Source organism: Falco biarmicus, chromosome 4 (genome assembly GCF_023638135.1).
Source record: "Falco biarmicus isolate bFalBia1 chromosome 4, bFalBia1.pri, whole genome shotgun sequence".
Lineage (NCBI taxonomy): Eukaryota > Metazoa > Chordata > Aves > Falconiformes > Falconidae > Falco > Falco biarmicus.
The window spans coordinates 56,363,652-56,382,817 of record NC_079291.1 but is presented as its reverse complement, the minus strand read 5'-3'; the positions used below and the strand labels follow the sequence as shown (position 1 = coordinate 56,382,817).

The following is a 19,166-nucleotide window of genomic DNA, read 5'->3' as shown; positions in this document are numbered from 1 at the left end:
TGCTGCTGCACCGTGAAATTGACAGAAATGGGCAGCAGCAGAGGCAGCCTCCCAGGGAGAAGCTTCGAATTCAGCATTCCTCACAGCACCCTTACTATTCTCCCTCTTCCCCTGTACCTGGGCATAGTTTCACTTCCAAGCATTATGAAAGAACTAGGCGTGGCTGCCTCTGGCTGTTGAGTGAAGGCAGCTACAAGTTACTCACTGCATTTCCTTTGACTGTGTTAATCTCTTCAATTTCCTGGGCATTGCCACAAATGTCCACACAGCCTCCCTCTTTGCTTTTGCCTTAAGCAAACACTAATTCGCATTGGTTCTCCTGTAGCAGCAATTTCAAGGCGATTGTTTGGTTTAAGTTACATTTCTAAGCTGCAAAAAGTAATTGAGCATTCTCAGTCCCATGAAAAAGATGGCTGAAACAACGTCCCCACATCCTCAGAGAGAGATTGGGCCTGTCCCACCCAGTCTCTAATCGGTACCTCTGGTCTGCATGATATTTGTTCGGCTGCTTATGGAAAAAACCGCCACCACATAGCACAGGAAACTTATTTTAGTCAATCGCTTTCTTGATCTTTACATGTGCGTGTGCTTTTAACAGTTCTGTTATCTAGGTGGGCGGTAACTCCACCTGGCTCTGCTGGGGAGCCATCAGCACGCCTACAAGCGTAAGAGCATGTGCTTAACGATTGATGCTAAACATCAAGTTCAGAAATTTTCTGGGGATAAAATTTGAATCAAGTGGGACCTCTGTGAATGAGGAAGTAGTACCTTGCTGTGATGTACAGGTCTAAATTTGGAATGCTGTAACTGGATTCATGCGTTAACAGTCACTCTGTGCCTTCACCTTTGACAAACACATTCTCTCCCCTTCCCAGGCACCTCCACCGTAACTCACCTCGGCAAACTTTCCTCTCTCCCCTGAGTCAGCAACTCTCAGATCAACACTGCAGCTTGCATGATCTAAACCACGGGAGAGCTGCTCTGACCAAGACCGCCCGGAGCAGCACACCACCAGTCCCCGGCTGCCCCTCTCCCATGGAATACAGACAATCGAACTAATAAATCCCAAGTCTCTTATTTTCCCACCACTTGGCAATCAGGTGGAACTACATTATCTCCTGCCTAGGGCTTATTTTGAGTATTTTTTTAGTCTTTCTAAAAGTTAATGCTAAATCCTTCAGGTAGTTGTTCTCCTCCTGAAATGATACTTGCACTTCAGCTGCAACAGCTGAGCCCAGCTCTCCTGTCCTCAACACTACCCCACCTGAAGTGAAGAAAGTGTTGCCTGTCATAGACAAATGTATTTAGCAGTGTAACCTGTCTCCCAGAAAAACTAGAGTTACAACTGTCCATTACCAACTTGGAAATTAAAAAACCCTCACTTCTACAAATCAGCAGCCTTTCCTGTGATTCTGGCAAACTAGAACTCCCTCTGTTGTTCCAGTGAGCTGTGATTCTCGTGATTCTCATATTAACTCCTTAACGCCACGCAGGGGCCTCTCCTGCTCTTGCCTTCAGGACTCTTGAAGACAGCACAATTCCAGAAACGGTGACAGAAATTAAAAGGGAGTAGCAAAATAACTTGACACTCCATCTAGGATGGATGCTGGGAGCCTCTGGGAACACATTTGGCCACTGAATTAGTGTCCCCTCCAAAAGCAGCCCAGCTGACAGTCCCCGCAGCAAATGCTTTGAGCATTCTGTACTGGCATTTTCAGCATCAGGAAACCCAGTCTTGGTTTCCCACCTGCCTCTCACAGGGCTAAAACCTTCCCACATTCAGAAAACTCAGTGACAACTGCCACGAATTACTTGTAGCATGGCTGTCTTTCCTTATGCACTACACAGGTATTAGCACAAAATAACTTTCCTAGCACAAAAGCATGCACTGCCCATGCAAACAGCATTGCTCGAGCAGGTTCTCCACCTCAACAGGACCTCAAAGCTTGCATGTCTGCTAAATTCTTATACCCAACCATATTACAAGATCATCTTGAAGGGTAAGGCACTGCCATTTCTTTAGCCATTCCATTACCTGAGGCTTCAAAGGATTTTGAAGTCCCTAATAATAAAACATTAAATAGCAACGGTCCGAGTTCTACAATCGCATAATCAATCCAATAACAAAACAACTTGAAAATATTTTAACTAAAGCCTTTTATTCTATACAACTATGAAACATCATTTACCCTTCTGGCATTGCAGACTGTTCTGTCAATCTTTCCTGAAACTGTGTTTCGCAATGGTTACAAAGAAAAAAAGAAGAAAAATTACAATCTTGGCTGATTTCAAACAAAATTACTGGGAGCAATTTCAGTGTATACAACAGGACAGGAAGACAACCATAAAAAAAACCCAAACCCAAACAGTGCCTATTGGGACAAGCGTAGATCCTTGCTATTAATAAATACAAGTCAGGAAAATTTATCAGAAAAAAGTTACAATTCTGTTTAACCATTTAATTCACAAATATCACTAAAAATGTGCAGTCATAGCACAATGGTGTCAAACTGAGCATACACAGAAATGGGGATTAAAAACTGAAACTGACTCTCAAAAGACAGGGAAAAAGACATGCTAGCTTAGGTCTGAACCATATTTTTTGTTTAAGCAATGAGTTTGTTTACCTAGGTTAAGATTGCAGAAGGTAATGATTTGACTATTTTTTCAAATAAAGTACGATGAAAAATATTTAACTTTTTGTTTGACCAGTACAATCCCAGTAATAGAATTTATTGGGACTTTCTTTAGGCCTCAACCTAAATCTTGACAGCAAGATACAGGAAGGGCAAGAGCATATGTCTCCTGAAGAAACTCAAATAATATACTGCCCTTTGAAGGCACTTGTGCTTCTGCTTCAGACAAGAGTAATTTTTACACAATTTCTTTATGAGGATTTGTAATTTGTTCTGGCTACAAATGGTTTTCTGGGACAGCCCCACATTCTCTCACCAAAAAGCTGAAATGCCTTTACCCCCTCCCCCCAATAAGTTAAACTCTATAAAAGACTACTATGAGTCTATGACAGTCACAGATTTTTAGAAATAACAGTGAAAAGAAGATCTGCATAAATCTATAACGAAAGAACAACTGCATATAAAATTTTGGAAAAGAAGAATAAGTATTTTTATATCATGAATATGAAATCTGCTGAGAAGTTGCTGAAGTTTAACATTAAACATATGAAGTTATTTTCAGAATGGTCTGAAGTTTTAACAAAATGTCACATAGTTTTGGAGCACAGTTACCAAAAATTAGACTAGTGTGTCTTCAGAACACCCAGAACACAGTGCAGGAAGTAGTTATATATATTTAAAAAAAAAAATAAATTGCTGCAAAGCATGTTCACCCTACTATGATGCACAGCATCACTGGACTGACCTTGCTACAATATTTACCTAGTGTTCTTATTCTGCATGTCAACAGTCCTTTAAAGCAACCATGGAGTTGCAGTATTAAAACAACTCTAAACATTTACAATTAAATGGGCCAATTCTTTCAAGTATACAATACGTATTTTCTGTTGTTTTTCTTTTCCAAATTTCTTTAAGTGGTAGACATGTTTGAGTAACCGGTGAGAAATCACTGTAGGAACTTTATGAATGGAATGTACTAAAAATACCTTGTGAGCAGTTCTGAACACAGCAACTAATATGGCCAAAATGGTTTCATATCAAGCATGAGCAGACGAGGATATTATGTTCTGGAAAAACAAAAGCAAAAAGGAGGAAGCAAAAGTCTGCACTGGACTATCATCCTTTCTCTGTACACCTCACACAACACGAACCACTCAGCGACTTCCCATCTCAATGGCTGAGACTAGGACAGACTTTAGTTTAAGTCATATAGATTTTTTTTCCTCTATATTACAGATCTATTAGTCACTTCAATTAAATGTATACTTCCCATCCATACCGAGTCATTAGAAGTCTCATCTACCTTAGGGGTTCAGTGGGCTTCTATAGTACTACTCTTGGAACCAGTACAGTATGGTCATGTAAATAAGGAACCATCTGGGTCCACACCACTGCCTTCACGTTGATTTCTGGCGATAATGAAGTGTCAGATCACCACCACTCTTCCAAATGAAGTGCTTTACAGTTCGAAGGTCCATATTGGGATCCAAAACCTAAACAGTAGAAATTTATCTTTTATTCCACAAATCTGCCAGACTCTCAAAAATTCAAGGATGAAACACTCTGGTTGGGCAAAACAATCCTACGGGTGATCTGGCGTCAAAGAGAAACCATGCAAAGCCTCAGATTTTTCAACTAGCAAGTAAACCTAATGCATTACTGAAAGATTTTAGCAATGTAACAAATAACTTCATATTAAAACCACATCCTCAATATTTAATCTTTGCGCGCTTATTACCATTACTAGACAATTCATAATTCTGGGCCAATTTTAAACTTCAGTAGAAATGTAGAATTCAAAACGTTCCAAAAATGCTAGAAATGGAACTCTATGGAACTGTATTAAGTCCATTTGTTGAGTATGAGTGAGTAATCCTATAAAGGCCACTATTCAGCCTAAACGGAACAGGCATACTATATAAATTCTTTGATCTATCTGCAGCTGTCTGAACTTATGTCAGCAGTAAGCTATCATGATGTCAAAACATTTCCTTAGTTTTAAAGGTAACAGACAACCTAGAGTGTATTGCAAGCTCAGTATTCAGAAATTCACAACTGATTCATTGCTAAACACTGGTTTTGCTCACAGGCTAGAATGCTCAAGGAACTTACCTGGTCCTGGCACAGAAGTTCAATCTTCTCCTCTGCTAGCACAGCGATGTCTTCCTCTTTTTCTTGTTCTCCTGTTTTTTCGTTATTGGAAGAGCTAGTTGTCTGAGACTCATTATCCAAGTTTATGATTTTCTCATACACATGTTCCATCACTTTTCTCACCTGAAGCATATCACTTGCTGACAGTCGGTCTCTATATAAAGGTAAGGTATAAGTTTGGCAGGAAAAAAACTTGAGAAACTCTATTTCTCATCTTCACAATACTTATCTGTAGCAAAATATGCAAGCACACAGATAAACTCTTTATATTATAAGCCTAATAGTAAATTATCAGGATCATCCAGAATACCATGATCATAACAGCTATTTATCCAAAGACTCACATGGCAAAAGGGACTCACAAAATGGTAAGATATGCAAGAGACAGAATTAAAACCAAACTTCAGGTGAATTTTGTATACAGGAGCCATCTTTCAATAGAAAAGGGATTAGTAAGAGAAGGACAGAAGATATGGAATAGTAATAGAGGTCAGCCAGAATATGCTGCTCAACCTACCACATTAACAGAGGGGAATTTCTAAAGTAATAAGCAGCAGCAGCTTTTCCACAAAGGCCACAAACAGCCTGTGAAGTTCCTCTTTCACAAATTGTCTCCGATGTGAAGACTTCAGTGAGATTTAAGAAACTTGGCATTTGTGGAAAATACCACAAACTGTTGCACATAAATGGTGGGCATACCATCTACGATATTTGACTTCAAACCTGAGGACCTGCATTGACTTCTAACCTATACAGCTCCCAGTTACAGCTAATGTGATAGCCTGCCTATCCTGCTTTCCCTGCTGTCAGGTTTTGTACCTTTCCCTTTTAAAGAGCTATTACTCATCATTGTTAGCAAGAGGAAACACAATATAGAACCGAACAGCATAACAATCTCTAAGTTCCTCAATTTTCTGACTAAATACTACAAAAGACAAAGTCTGATTTCAGTAGTTAGTTCTTGGACATTTCTTTGCATAATCTTAAGCAACTGCCCATTCAACCCAAGAGAAACCTACAGTTCTTTCAAATATTCTGATACAATTTAATGCTTCAGAGTGATGCTGCTTAATTGACTAGAAACTTCTATAAATTCATCAAGCACAACATGATTTTCTGGCATTTTTTTTTTTTTTTAGTTTGCAATTCTCTTTCTGCAGTTCTGAGAGTTAAATATGCATTACTTACTTTTTTAGAGTTTTTGCCCCTGATGATGAATGAGGTTGGAGGTAGAAGGGGATCTTATTGAATTTGGGCATATTTTTCTAGAAGGAAACAAATTTGAAAACTGTTAATTTAGGATGAACTGTTATCAGTTCCTATTTCCACCAGCTGGTATGTGAAGTATATTCAGCTCCTAATTATCAAAAACCAAGAGAGATTCTTAATCAACATAACCACCACAGCCAACTTCTAAATTACTCATACTCCTGAGATGCTTCAATTTGGATAATGCATGTATCATCTAGCTTTTGCATATAAATTATCATTTATTTCAAAGGAAACTAGATAGAATCAAAAGACTGCGGCAATATGAAGAGCATTCTCTGTTCTGAAGTCCACACTTGAAAAGGATACCAATTATGCACAGTGCTTTGAATAATTTTTCTAAGAATTTCTGTCAAAAGAAAGTAAGCAAAAAAACCCTTAACTGGACATATAAAAAAATAATGAATCGAGATAACTTATTTAAAATAAAAACACAGCAAAAATTTAAAATGTCATTTCAGATCCGGTACAGTTAAAAAAATTTAAAAAAGAATAACCACCAAACCCCAAAATCTATACAGGTAATACTTACATCCACAGTGATGTCAATTACCCATTGTGGCACAGTTTCATTAAGAAGCATAGATTCAGTTTCACCACCTGAATCCCGACATAATAACCTAAGACAGAGAGAAACAGTGTTTGTGAATGAAAACAATTACTGTAATGTGCATTAAAAAGCTTTCAGGGAAGGACCTGCGCTTTTAATGGGCAGGGAGCTTGAATTTGGTTAGCTGGCCCTTCACGTCATCACACTCATTGGGGAAGTGATCACGTTACCTTCTGTTAAGACCAACAAAAGTAACTGCAGGAAGACAACAGGTCCCTGGAGCAGAAACAGGGAGAAGTAACTCAACAGACCACAGGCTACAGCACAGAGAAATTTAAAAAACTACTTTGCTCAGGGATTGCATATTTTTGTGTCTTGAAGTACAAAACTGTCAGGAGAAGGGGAAAGACACCTGGCATAAAGCAATTCTTTTCTGCTTAGAAAAAAATTAGCTTTGCATGTAAAGTGTCTGCTAAGCCCTCACTAAATGGAAAGAATAAAACCAATTTTAAGAAACATGCACATAAAATGGTGAAATGAAGCAACATAAAAATTTATAAATTCCAATTAAGTATTTTGTCAGAGACATACAGCCACCATTTAGGTTCAATAAGCATAGCTTGTTCCCGCCAATGTTGTCTTTTCAGTGTTCTCTTGAGAACAAGTTGTATAAGATGTAAGATCCACAAGTACAGAATGGATGCAAATATTAAGCCCCAGCTACAATACATTGATAATGCAGAAAAAATAATCAGTTCTCAAAGCTGCAAAAGGCTACCCTGTTTTACTGACCAATTCATGGACTGAAATTTATTTTAACACTAAACAACAAAAATTTTTGTTTATTGTTAAAATAGTAAACATTGTTAAATTATAATAGAAACTGTTAAGTGTTAAAATAAATTGTTAAATAATAATTGAAACACACAATGTTAAAATGACACAAAACCAACAAATCAAACATCTCCCACTCCTCAAATTTAAAATCCACTGTGTCAGTTACTATTAAATGCTTCATGGTATTTGAAAGCTTGGCGTTTGTTTCACAGCACTATTAAACTGTCTCTGACATATCATATATCACAGTTAGGCTTTTCAACATAGGATGAAAAAAACCAGAAGGATAATCAGTATGTATATATATTATAATACAAAATTTGTGCTCCTACCTGCCAGGGCTTAGCATCTTGTAATGGGTCATCAACTACAATTTTGGAAGCGGAAATTAATTCTCTAGTGAGTAGGATCTCCTGTCTGAGTCATTAATGGTCAAAGACCAGCACAACAGGCCAGTAAAAGAAGTTCTACAAGCATCTAAAGCAGCACAATTCCATTCTAAAATAAAGTTCAGTTAATCAGTTTGCAGGAGGAGGGCACCCATAAAGGTCTCAAAACTGTGACATCCAACCAGGAACAATATACAACTCTTACCGCTGTAAAACCCCACACCTTGCTGATTTTCAGACTCACATACTCAGTTGGACAATGCAAAATTATTAACGGCTGCCCATCTTCCTGTCACGGGCATGTCTTCAATGTACAGTACAGAATGGAGGCAAGTATTATGTTCTGATAGCATTTCTGCTTGCAACAAAGGAAGTGATTATTTAGCCGCTGAATTTTTACACTCTTGAATTTTCATACCTGAACAAAGTGCGTCCTCCAGCCTCACCAAAAATAACTGGTGTATGTGGTGGCACTTGAAAGTATCCATTTCCTTTCTGGACTCTGTTCTCCTGCTCACCATTCACTGTTGGAAAAAATACACACAACGGTGAGACTGGACTAGGCCTTAAAATTGGGTATACATAGACCCCCCAGCTAATATAAAAATAAGCTTAATAAAAAACAAGAAAATGCCCATTTCCAACACACAGGAAGTATATAAAAAAAAGGAACACTAGAGAATAACTAGACCAACACAGGTTTGTGGAAGGCCTATTTCAAAAGCCTTTTAGGAAAAGGAAACAGAGCTCGTGAGCCAAAACTCTGTTACTAGTTTTCTCCAGTTCCTTAAGAGAACTCTTGAGAATTTGTCAGACTGAACAATACTAATATTAGAAATCAAACAAAGAGATTCTGCTGAGACAAGACTGTTTCTCCCCTCTACGCTGACAGCAGAGAACTCTGAAGGATGTTAGCTTTGCTTTTCTACCTGGATTCGCCAGATGTCAAAACAGTGTACTAGCAAAACTTGGACTCATATTTCCTTGAAGTTGTAGCATTCTAAATTCAATTTATTTTTAGTCGGTTATAGCAGTATGGTCTTCAAACACTCAAGAATCTGATTCCACATCAGATGGACAGGATAAGATTAAAGAAAAATCAGCATTATTTATGCACCTCTTGAACAGCACAGCTTCTCATCAGTCAGGTATCTTGAAACACAATAGATGCCTTCCTTTCACTAGATCATCTTGATTACACTGCAGCATCTAATTAACCTATTTGAACACGATGTTCAGTTCAAGCATCGTAAGAAATTTAAATGGCATAGTCTCACAAGATGCATAATTATTTAGCTTTCTGACCAGCAATGGATGTAGGGAAAGGAAGGTCAAAAATTGTATCAAGCAAAGAAACAAAAAAAGAAAATATTCCCTATTAGGAGGGATGAACAGGATATTTAAGCTAGAGCAAGTGAGAAATCCTAGTTTGAAAAAATTCTTCACAACACTTCTGTTAACAATTGAGAGGAACAATACTGCACATACACATATATATATATATATATTTATGTTCTTGTCTATTTACAGAGTCACAGGATGGTTGGGGTTGGAAGGCACCTCTGGAGATCACCTAGTCCAGCCCCCTGCTAAAGCAGGTTCACCTAGAGCAGGTTGCACAGGATCGCATCCAGGTGGGTTTTGAATGTCTCCAGGGAAGGAGACCCCACAGCCTCTCTGGGCAGCCTGTGCCAGGGCTCCATCACCCTCAAAGCAAAGAAGTTTTTCCTCATATTCAGACAGAACTTCCTGTGTTTTAGTTTGTGCCTGTTGCCCCTTCTCCTGTCGCTGAGCACCACTCAAAAGAGCCTGGCCCCAGCCTCCTGACACTCACCCTTAAGATACTTGTAGACATTGATAAGATCCCCTCTTAGTCTTCTCTTCTCCAAACTGAACAGGCCCAGCTCTCTCAGCCTTTCCTCATCAGGGAGATGCTTCAGTCCCTTCATCATCTTTGCAGCCTCCACCAGACCCTCTCCAGTAGCTCCCTGTCTCTCTTGAACTGGGAAGCACTGGACACAGCACTCCAGATGTGGTTTCACCAGGGCACAGGGGGAGGATTACCTCACTTGACCTGCCGGCCACGCTCCTCCTAATGTACCCCAGGGCACCATTGCCCTCTTGGCCATGAGGGCACACTGTTGGCCCACAGACAATTTGCTGTCCACCAGAACTCCCGGGTCCTTTTCTCCACAGAGCTGCCCCCCAGCAGGTCAACCGCAGCCTGTGCTGCTGCGTGGGGCTGTTCCTCCCCACGTGCAGGACCCTACACTTGCATTTGTTGAACTTCAGTAGTTTCCTCTCTAGCCTGTCCAGGTGTCACTGAATGGCAGCACAGCCTCCAGGTGTATCAAATTTACACCAACTTCAGTGTCCAACAGTTACACTTTATCTTCTTAAGTTCAGTGTCAGTTTCTTAATTGTTACTTTTGAAAAGGAAAATGAAGACTGACTCTGTAGTAGTGAGCATCCTGAACATTCCACCAATCCACAGCTATTCACAGAGATCAGTAGTGCAGCATCAGTGTTCCAACAATACAAAAATCTGTGAGTTATACTTCTTATACACGTCTGGCTCTCAAGCTGCAGGCTGCCAATACACAGAAGTATGAAAATCAGCAACTTTATCCAGAAAAGCCTTCCAAGTGCTGTAACCCTCCATGGAGATCATTTCTGAAAGAAGAAACTAGCCAACTCTTGGCACAATCTTTGTCACAAAATGGCAAGATACTGCTGAACTTACAGCTTTCTTAATGGCATTATCTGTAGAAACTAATCTCTTAATCACCAAAGACTTTTCAGTCAACTCTGATCTGGGTCAAATTAATTTCAAACTTAGAAGTTATACAGTCTCTTCTGTCAATTCTGCCAAATTCAGCCACTACCTTAAACTTTACATAGCTGTGCTTTTTATCTTATGACTGATTAGACTTAGCATTTACCTTAAAACACCACTCTGAGCTGGTTTTGTATAGACCTACTCCATGTATTATTCTAATATCCATTTGATAGATTTTTCACAATATATCTTTCTTTTATTTTATATGGTTCATAATATCTAGCATCAAATTGGAATCATGTCAAGAGAATGTTGGATAATGTGAATAACTGAACTATTGCTCTTTGCTGTCATTATCTAGGCTGTTTCTTTTCCACGTCAAGCCTTAGTTTTGCCAGTAATGTTTTTCATCAAGGCATCATATTTCTGTAACTTCAGAATCACCTATTCACCTACATTATTTATTTTTGAGTTCTTAAGATTTTTGCTGATACTTTCAGAAGAATGCTACTTAGCAAGTTTTGGTGTAAAGCCAATTTCAAAGCATTAAAAAACATTAGTCTATAAAGCATACAGAGATAGATATATGACAGCAAGTCAAGGTATAAACTTTTAAAGATAAACAGAATGTATGAACAAATCCTAAAAAAGGAAAATATTAGAACACTAACCATGATTTATTTCATTTTCTTCTTCATCCATTGGATTGATATGTGTTCTAGGCCAATACTCCAGAAGTGCTTGTAGCAGAAGCCCTCCAAGGTTCACTGTCAAGACATAGCAGGGTAGGACTTCAGTTATGCAAAATCCATTGGCATCATTATATTCCACATTTGATCCACAGCTGAAAACTTTCCCAGAAGATTAAGCAGTTCTGTTTCCAAAACAAATTATTTATGGGCACAGAAATCTTCTTATTACAATCTCAGAGCTACAAATTACAATCTTTCAAAATAAGCTACTTTTAGAATTGCTGCTGTTGGACCACTCACATGCTACAACATCCCTAGATTAGGAAACAGATCCAAGTTGAGGAATATTACTTTTTCCCTTTTGCTTCTTGAAGGTTTAAAAGCAAGTTAAATAGAAAACCTGAACATGACAAACATTTCAGAAAAAAGCAAGCATTCTCAATGGAGGATTCTCTGCAAAATTTAGTTTCAAGAAAATAAGCCCTAAAATCCAACCAGCTACTGACATATGTGACATTGGAATACTTTGAAACATAAATACTAGAATTTATTCTGCTTTTTCATCTCAATAAAACACTAGTATTAGTTAAAACTTACATTTTGGATCAGAACCATCTGGACTGCTAAATCCAGCATCCTTTGCTGAAACCCAGGCTGCAAAGCAGTCACTTTCATCCAAAGTAATTGTCAACATCTGTTGGAAAAAAGATCACCAGGAAAAGGAATGCAATAGTTGTCTTTTATTAAGCAAGTCTATAAATTTATTTTGTTCATACTTAACTGGGAATACAAAACAAAGAATTTCTAAATGCATGATAGCATATTTTTGTTTACCAAACTGTATTAATCCATAATTAGTGTTGGTGGATTTAAACTGACCACACCATGAGAAAAAAAAAAGTTTTTCAAATTATTAAGAACTGAGATAAAATTTGCTGGTTTGCTTCAAAATAAATCTAGCCCATCAGATAAATGATGATTTTTATTCAAAACTTGTAACACAATAAAACCTTTGTGAACAAACAGTATGTGAAAATATATTAAGTATGAAAGAACAACAGACTTAGGAATTGTATCTCACCCCAGTTTTCAAGTCTACTGAGAACCAGTTTGGCACATACACCATCTTAAATCTCTTCTTAATTTCTTCTTCAAAATCTACTTTCCCAAGGTCTTCAACTTTACATGCCTGTGCACCAAATGAAATACACATGGTTTTAAATTCTGAGTATTGAGTCACATCAACACCTCCAATCATTTGCTTGACTTTCATATACACTTGGAATGATTACAAATTATGATTTCTCCAAGAGTGCTGTAGTCCAGAGACACACAAGTTAAAGGTTCAACATTTTCTCAAAAAAATTAAACAATAGTTTATGTGGTAAATAATTTTTATTTGCTATTTATTATTTATACCTGATGTAGTGGCATCAAGACATTGGAATGGTATGGAAGTATTACTTCCCATTAATAAAAAACATTTTCCTTATCACTGAGTAGATAGCTGTCTTCTATCACCCTCTGTCATTCTTCTCCCCATCAGTATCAATATTTCAGTACAACTCTCTATCAAACACCAAACACCAATACTTGTTGCCAATCTAGCAACAAATTCAGCTCAACTACTGCAATGGGAACAGCAGTGAGTGCATTTGTGTGCAGATTCTTTTTTTCCTGTTTTAGTTTATCTGTTTTAATTTATACTTTTAAAGTTCCTTAAGCAAGTCTGTTAACATCGAAATCCTTGTATTCCACTCACAAAGTCATCCTGAAACACATGCTTTAAGCAAAGTCTAAGGATTATAACCTTGCAAGACTTATTTCCTCAAAATCTAGGAAGTTACAGGAAGCAAAGACTGGAGGGTGTAGCTACAGGTAAGAAAACTTCCCTATTTTCTTCCAGCGCATTCAAAAAAGAATCTCAGCTTTAGAGTGCAGTGATCCTACACATACAATGACACTTCCACCTGGCAAGTAACCTCATCTCTAAAGCAAATACATATTTAAATGTATCTAACAGATGCTTCTGAAAGCCTTAAAAGAGAAAAAAATAATTGAATGAAGGTACAAATTATCATTAGCATTTGACTTTGGTCCTGAGATCTAATACTGATTTAAGTATATACCAACCATAAACTGAAAGAAAGAAAAGCTATTCACTTTTCCACAAAAGTAATCTAGATAATTTCTAGTACAAATCTACATTCTCCAACTTAATTCCCTTCTTCCTCCCTTCAGTCAGCAACTCAGTAGGTTAGCTGGGCGTGCTGCACTTCGTTACTTAATCTTGGATGGAGCACCACATTGTTCAAGATGAAAACAAGATTTAGAATTTCAAACAGGATTTTGCAAAGGAAGAAACTGCTGGCCACCTCACTGATCTGGGATTCCAGTCCTTTCTCTCCACACCCTTTTCCTTCTCCTCTGACAAATCACTGGGTAAAGCAAAAAAAAGAAATGCCACGCCAAGTCTCTCCTCAGAGGAGTAAGTAACACTAGGCAGGAGCTATGCTTCTTTCTGCTAACTGTCCTTCCAGTCCTGCCTCGCTGCCTGCTATATTTCCAACTAACAAGGATAAATTCCAGAATAGTCCACAGACTGCTAGTCGGCACGCTCGCTTGGGATCTGTAGGTTTGCAGTAGGACTTGAAGCACAGGTTTCCCTTTCGCGGGCTAAGCTTTCTTATGCTACTCTGTTCTGCATTGGGCAGACATGACCAGAGGCCTCTACAAGCCCTCTTTGAAACAAAACCCAATCAAAACAAACATTACTATTTTCAGGACAGAATTCAAGGGTCCGACTTTCAGGTGAACGAATACATCAGCCTCGCATCAGGCAAAGATATAGAAAAGCTCAAAAATACCCCCTCCCTTTTCAAAAAGCAATCTTTGCATTAAGTCATGGGACAGAAAGATAATTTACTTTCTACCGTAGGTCTCTTACACACTAAAAATATTATATAAAAAAGGTACAAAATAATTACACATCCAACAGCAGACGCTTAATCCAAAATTATATACTTACCTTCAAGACATCCCAGTATGCCACATTATTATTTGTGTCTTTGGTTAATATGTGTCTCTTGTCGTTAAGAATGTGGCACTGAATAATACTAGCACCGCCTAGCAAACAAAAAGAGTTAAGGTCACTACAGTGTTGGTTGTTGGTTTTTTTCCTAATATTACATTAAATTAAACTGTATAACATGACACATGTGATTGTTCTTTGGTTTCACTATTTTATATAAGACTTGGATATCACCAAGGTTTGAACAATATTTTAAATGTAGCTAACACTAGATAGGTGATAACCACATTGTCTTTGTTTTGGTTTGGTTGAAATCATAGTATCAGGCACCCAAAAACTTGAGCTAGTTGTAAACATCTACCATTTCTGGTAATGATAACAGATTTTATAAGGCAGTCTGAAAAACAGCTGTTTACCTTTTATAACTTGGTCAGGCTGTGTACACAGGGGTGGTATAGGGTTGCTACAATCATTATCATAATCTCCAGATGCTCTAAAATTATGAATTCCCTTCAAAGTCTAAAGAAAGAAATAAAATAATGACACATTCATAATAATCTATAAACTGCTTCTATCTGTAACAACGCTTAGTTCATGCTGCTATTTGTTAACCGTCCAGTTCAGAGGAAGATAATTTATTTCTAAAAGCAGCATAAATAGACAGCAATTCAAAGCTTAATGTCTTTTGATCAGTTTCAATATTAGCATATTATTTTTTTAAAGAAAGCTTATAGATCATAGCAAGTCACAGTCAAGTTGCAAACAACAGTCCAACAGCTCCCAAACCAAGAGTGCAAACACCACGACTGCTTAATTGAATTCACAGAGTGTAAAATACATCACTTACCCATTTATTCACAGAGGATTTAGTTGTTGCAACCCAAAGTGCTGGAGGAGGATCAGCTGATCTGTCAAGTTCCATCTAAACAAAGAAACCACAAATACTTTCAGGCATGTTTAACTTAATTTTCCTTTATTCAATTAATATTTGCTTGTGTAGACCTGCTCCCATACTTGAATGTATCTCAGAAACAGCACTACTTTCAGTTTACTAAAGAATAGGAAGTTTAAATGAAAACTAACTAAGCTGTGATTTTTGAAACTCCAGAGAAATTATTTCAAATATTCAACAAATAGATTCTGGACATGGGCAACAGTAGATGCAACGTATCTAAACAAGCAGTATATAAGGTTGCTTCTAGCATGACACAATCTTGTCCGACAGTTTGATAAATACAGTATTTTCTGAATTACCCTGTATTCAGATACTTCACATCATTACAAAGAGAACGTAAAAAGTTCTGTACTAATGAAAAAGCAGACTGTTATGCATTTGGCTTTGCTGTTACATTTCTTGGACAATAACGAATCACTGTAGCAAAGATCTTAGAGACCCCTTCTGATCTTTGTACAGCTGATCATAGCTGTCATTTTCCATTTTGAACTGAAAAGTCTGATTCTGACTTTCTCAAAAATACAGTTAATATATCCAGGATTTTATCTGAACACACTAAACCAAAGTTCACTCACAAGGAAAGCCAGATTGCTTAGATACTGGTATCTGTTTCAATTGCTCACTGCCTTTACACCTACGTGTTTCTAGGTCACATCATCTACAGTTGGACAGTAAAAAAAAAAATTATCAAAAAAGCAGTTCTTCAAAAGACTCAGACATGTGCACGCAATTTTCTCCCATTAAGAAAACATCATGCTTAGGTGTTCAAAAACCCCACAAATTTCACTCCTGGTTCCTGTGAGTATGCAACATATTCTAAGATAACCCTCTGTGTATCTATTGCTGCTAAGAAACATCCATTTTTTTGTCCTTTTGTCTTGACAATGCCAGCTTAGTTTCTTAAAACTGTACTAGAGACTGGTAAAAACAACTTTTCATGTCTGAAGCATATTCAATTTCAGTAATATTTGAATTTGCATATTTAAGTAGCTGCCAGGAATTTATCTTCTTCAGACAATAAAGTTTCAGACATAATTTAGGAGACAAAGCCAATATACTGAAGATGTGGTGTAATAAACACTTGTTACCCAAGACACGTTCTTCTATCAACTTATACCTCAAGCCACTATTTCATCAGACAACATGCAATACAATTACACTTTTATACTGCGAGGGTGACTGAGAACTGGAACAGGTTGCCCAGAAAAGTGGCAAAGTCTCTGTTCTTGGAGATATTCAAAAGCCACCTGGACCAGGTCCTGGACAATCGGCTCTAGGTAGCCCTGCTTGAGCGGGGAGTGGGTGGGCCAGATGACCTCCAGAGGTCACTTCCAACCTCAACCATTCTGTGATTCTTTGAATTAAACTCAATTACCTTAAGCACTGGTGCCTTTTCTTCACAGATAAGCACACGGATGTCAGGATTTCGTAAATCTGTACAATAAATCTTCCTGTCTCTTCCTCCTGAATAAACATGAGTGAAGGCTTCATTGACCTGCAGAGCCCAAACCCCTTCATCATGGACTCGATATGTGGCTATACATCTCTGCTGCCCAAGGGACCACAGGCGGATAGTTCCATCAGAGCTGCCTGAAAGACACTGAGCAACAACCATCATAATTAAATACCCGCTTGATTTAAGTCTTTAAAAATATTTTTTTCCATAGAGAACTTTCACAATTCCAATACGACAGTGCTAAATGAAGACTATCAGTTAACAACTCTAGCCACAATTTCCAGACATTTTATGTAAACCATCCCCTCCATACCTAGATGGACCTGTAATAACATAGAGCTTTCACACACCAGCCTCCCTCTTTTAATCACTAAATACCTGTAAAATACTTGTTAAGCTACCCTCGGTAATCTATGTATAAAAGAAATATATTGAAAAAGACTAAGGACATTTCTGCATTCTGTAAAATGTCTTAGTCTCGAGTTAAAGCACATACCTGGGTGCCATCTCTGTTCAACAACAAAGCTTTTACATTGTCCGTGTGCCCTTTGAGTTTCATTAATTTTGCACAAGTTCGCGGATCCCACACCCTTAGAACCTACATAAATAGACATTGGATAACTGGCATTAACATTGTTCTTCCCAAGAATGCATTTTCTTTACAGAAAATTAAGCCTTTCTGAATAAACTGACCCTTATTCCAAGCACACAGACATCCACCACCAAAAACATACCTCATCAGAACAAGACAGACAGAACTACGTCTTATGCAGCTCTAGTAATCAGATATGATTTTCTTTGCTTGGTTTTAATGTCATTTGTTCTGACTTTTTCTGTCTTCTTAAGAAATCAAGGAATGGAAGTGACTGGGAACAGGATAGTGTGATGTGGGTAAAAAAAAAAAAATGATTCTGAGACTCTTCTCAGGCATTTTGCTCATGTATCCTATTTTCATTTTTATATTGACTTGAAAATAAAATTCTCTCAAGGTAAGATTAGGTAAAAATACCCCAACTTGCAGGGGACTTTAGGGTGTTTCATCTTCCTTTACAACAAACAGCATGGGCTATCTCTTGGTAACACTTGAACTTCATGAGTTCATTTCCCACCTCCTGTAGGGGACTTACAAATCGCTGGCACCACTTCTTTCTTACCTGTGGCAACTGCTTCAGTTTTTATAATCATCCGAGTAACACACCCTCAAAGTCAGAGCTCTTGTGGTGAAACGTAATGATGTCTGATAGAGAGAGGGTTACACAAGATGTTCCAATTGTGTCTTCTGTGTATTAAAGCTATACGGATATATACACATCTTCAGACTGAGGTAGGTATTTGTATCCTACACTTACACTCCCACTTAAAATTGTCTACCCTCACTATTAAAAACACAAAACCCACAACACTGAACATGAATAAAACAGTCTCTTCATATGAATCCTTAAACTGAAGTGGAACGAGCCTTACCAGACTTTTACTTACCTTTTCAGTGGACCCTGATACAATAACTGTTCCCATTTGATTCATTGCAAGGCTGTAGATAGAGTCTTTGTTCCCACTCAGGGAAGAAGCTATTGCAAAATAAAATTTTCATTTTCAATTTTAATGCTGTCATTTGAAAAACACCTATATTCACTCAAAACCTGTATTTTAGGGTATTTTAATACCCTTTGACCCATGAAAATAGTGCCACTCTACCCCATATATAGAGTTGCTTTAAAAAAAAAAGAAAGACTATAGACAGCATACTGGTAGAAAAAACCCATCCCAGTTGTTAACCTACCGCTGCATAAAAACAAAGTAACCCCTCAGACTTCGGGTCATTTCAATCTCAGTGACCTTTAGGCATTCATTGCCAGGACCATCAAGGTACTCTTGCTCTTCTCAACTATTCTATTAGAGAATGATCCAACCTAAACAATTCTATATCTTATAACACAGAGCATTTGGATTTAAGTGCAGAGATTTTTTTTTCAAGACAAGTAGCAGTAAAATTCTATGTTATATATTAAAGGCTCTTCTCTTAGTTCAGCAGAGATGCATCACTGAAGTTACACTGCAGTGCTGAAATGTGTTACTTGGGCACGGATGCTACCTCTGAGTTTGTGAAAACCATATGGCAATTCCTTAGCATCACAACTACCATCAGAGTTGAGGAATTCTGTGCCTTCTAGCCTAATCTACTTTTGGAGAGATTAAAGTACCAATCCCTCAACAAGGAAAAGCAAATGAAACAGACACAGCAAATGAAAATCATCTATTTAGAGAGCACCATTAGGCATTTCGTCAAGCCCCCAAACCATACAATCAGCATGCCAAGAAGACTGAGGAGAGCAACAAGCTGTACCGCTAGCAAAAATGTGAAACTTTATATAACGATTTATGTATATTATGGAAATAAGTTTCTAACACACAAACATTTTG

The 19,166-nt window shown here is 37.8% G+C and overlaps 1 protein-coding gene across 1 annotated transcript in view; it reads right to left on the bottom strand.

Moving 5' to 3' along the window:
- Positions 1–2,140: 2,140 nt before the first annotated feature.
- Positions 2,141–19,166, bottom strand: part of WDR48 (WD repeat domain 48) — a 28,695-nt gene continuing 11,669 nt past the window's right edge. The window contains exons 6-19 of the mRNA XM_056335400.1: positions 18,225–18,313; positions 17,242–17,343; positions 16,665–16,889; positions 15,182–15,256; positions 14,751–14,853; positions 14,332–14,429; positions 12,385–12,492; positions 11,901–11,997; positions 11,283–11,378; positions 8,251–8,356; positions 6,589–6,676; positions 5,976–6,052; positions 4,749–4,941; positions 2,141–4,129 (exon numbers count right to left, since the gene is read on the bottom strand). Coding sequence (XP_056191375.1) covers positions 4,034–4,129; positions 4,749–4,941; positions 5,976–6,052; positions 6,589–6,676; positions 8,251–8,356; positions 11,283–11,378; positions 11,901–11,997; positions 12,385–12,492; positions 14,332–14,429; positions 14,751–14,853; positions 15,182–15,256; positions 16,665–16,889; positions 17,242–17,343; positions 18,225–18,313 — 1,553 coding nt within the window. The 3' untranslated portion in view covers positions 2,141–4,033. The remainder of the gene's footprint in view (positions 4,130–4,748; positions 4,942–5,975; positions 6,053–6,588; positions 6,677–8,250; positions 8,357–11,282; positions 11,379–11,900; positions 11,998–12,384; positions 12,493–14,331; positions 14,430–14,750; positions 14,854–15,181; positions 15,257–16,664; positions 16,890–17,241; positions 17,344–18,224; positions 18,314–19,166) is intronic.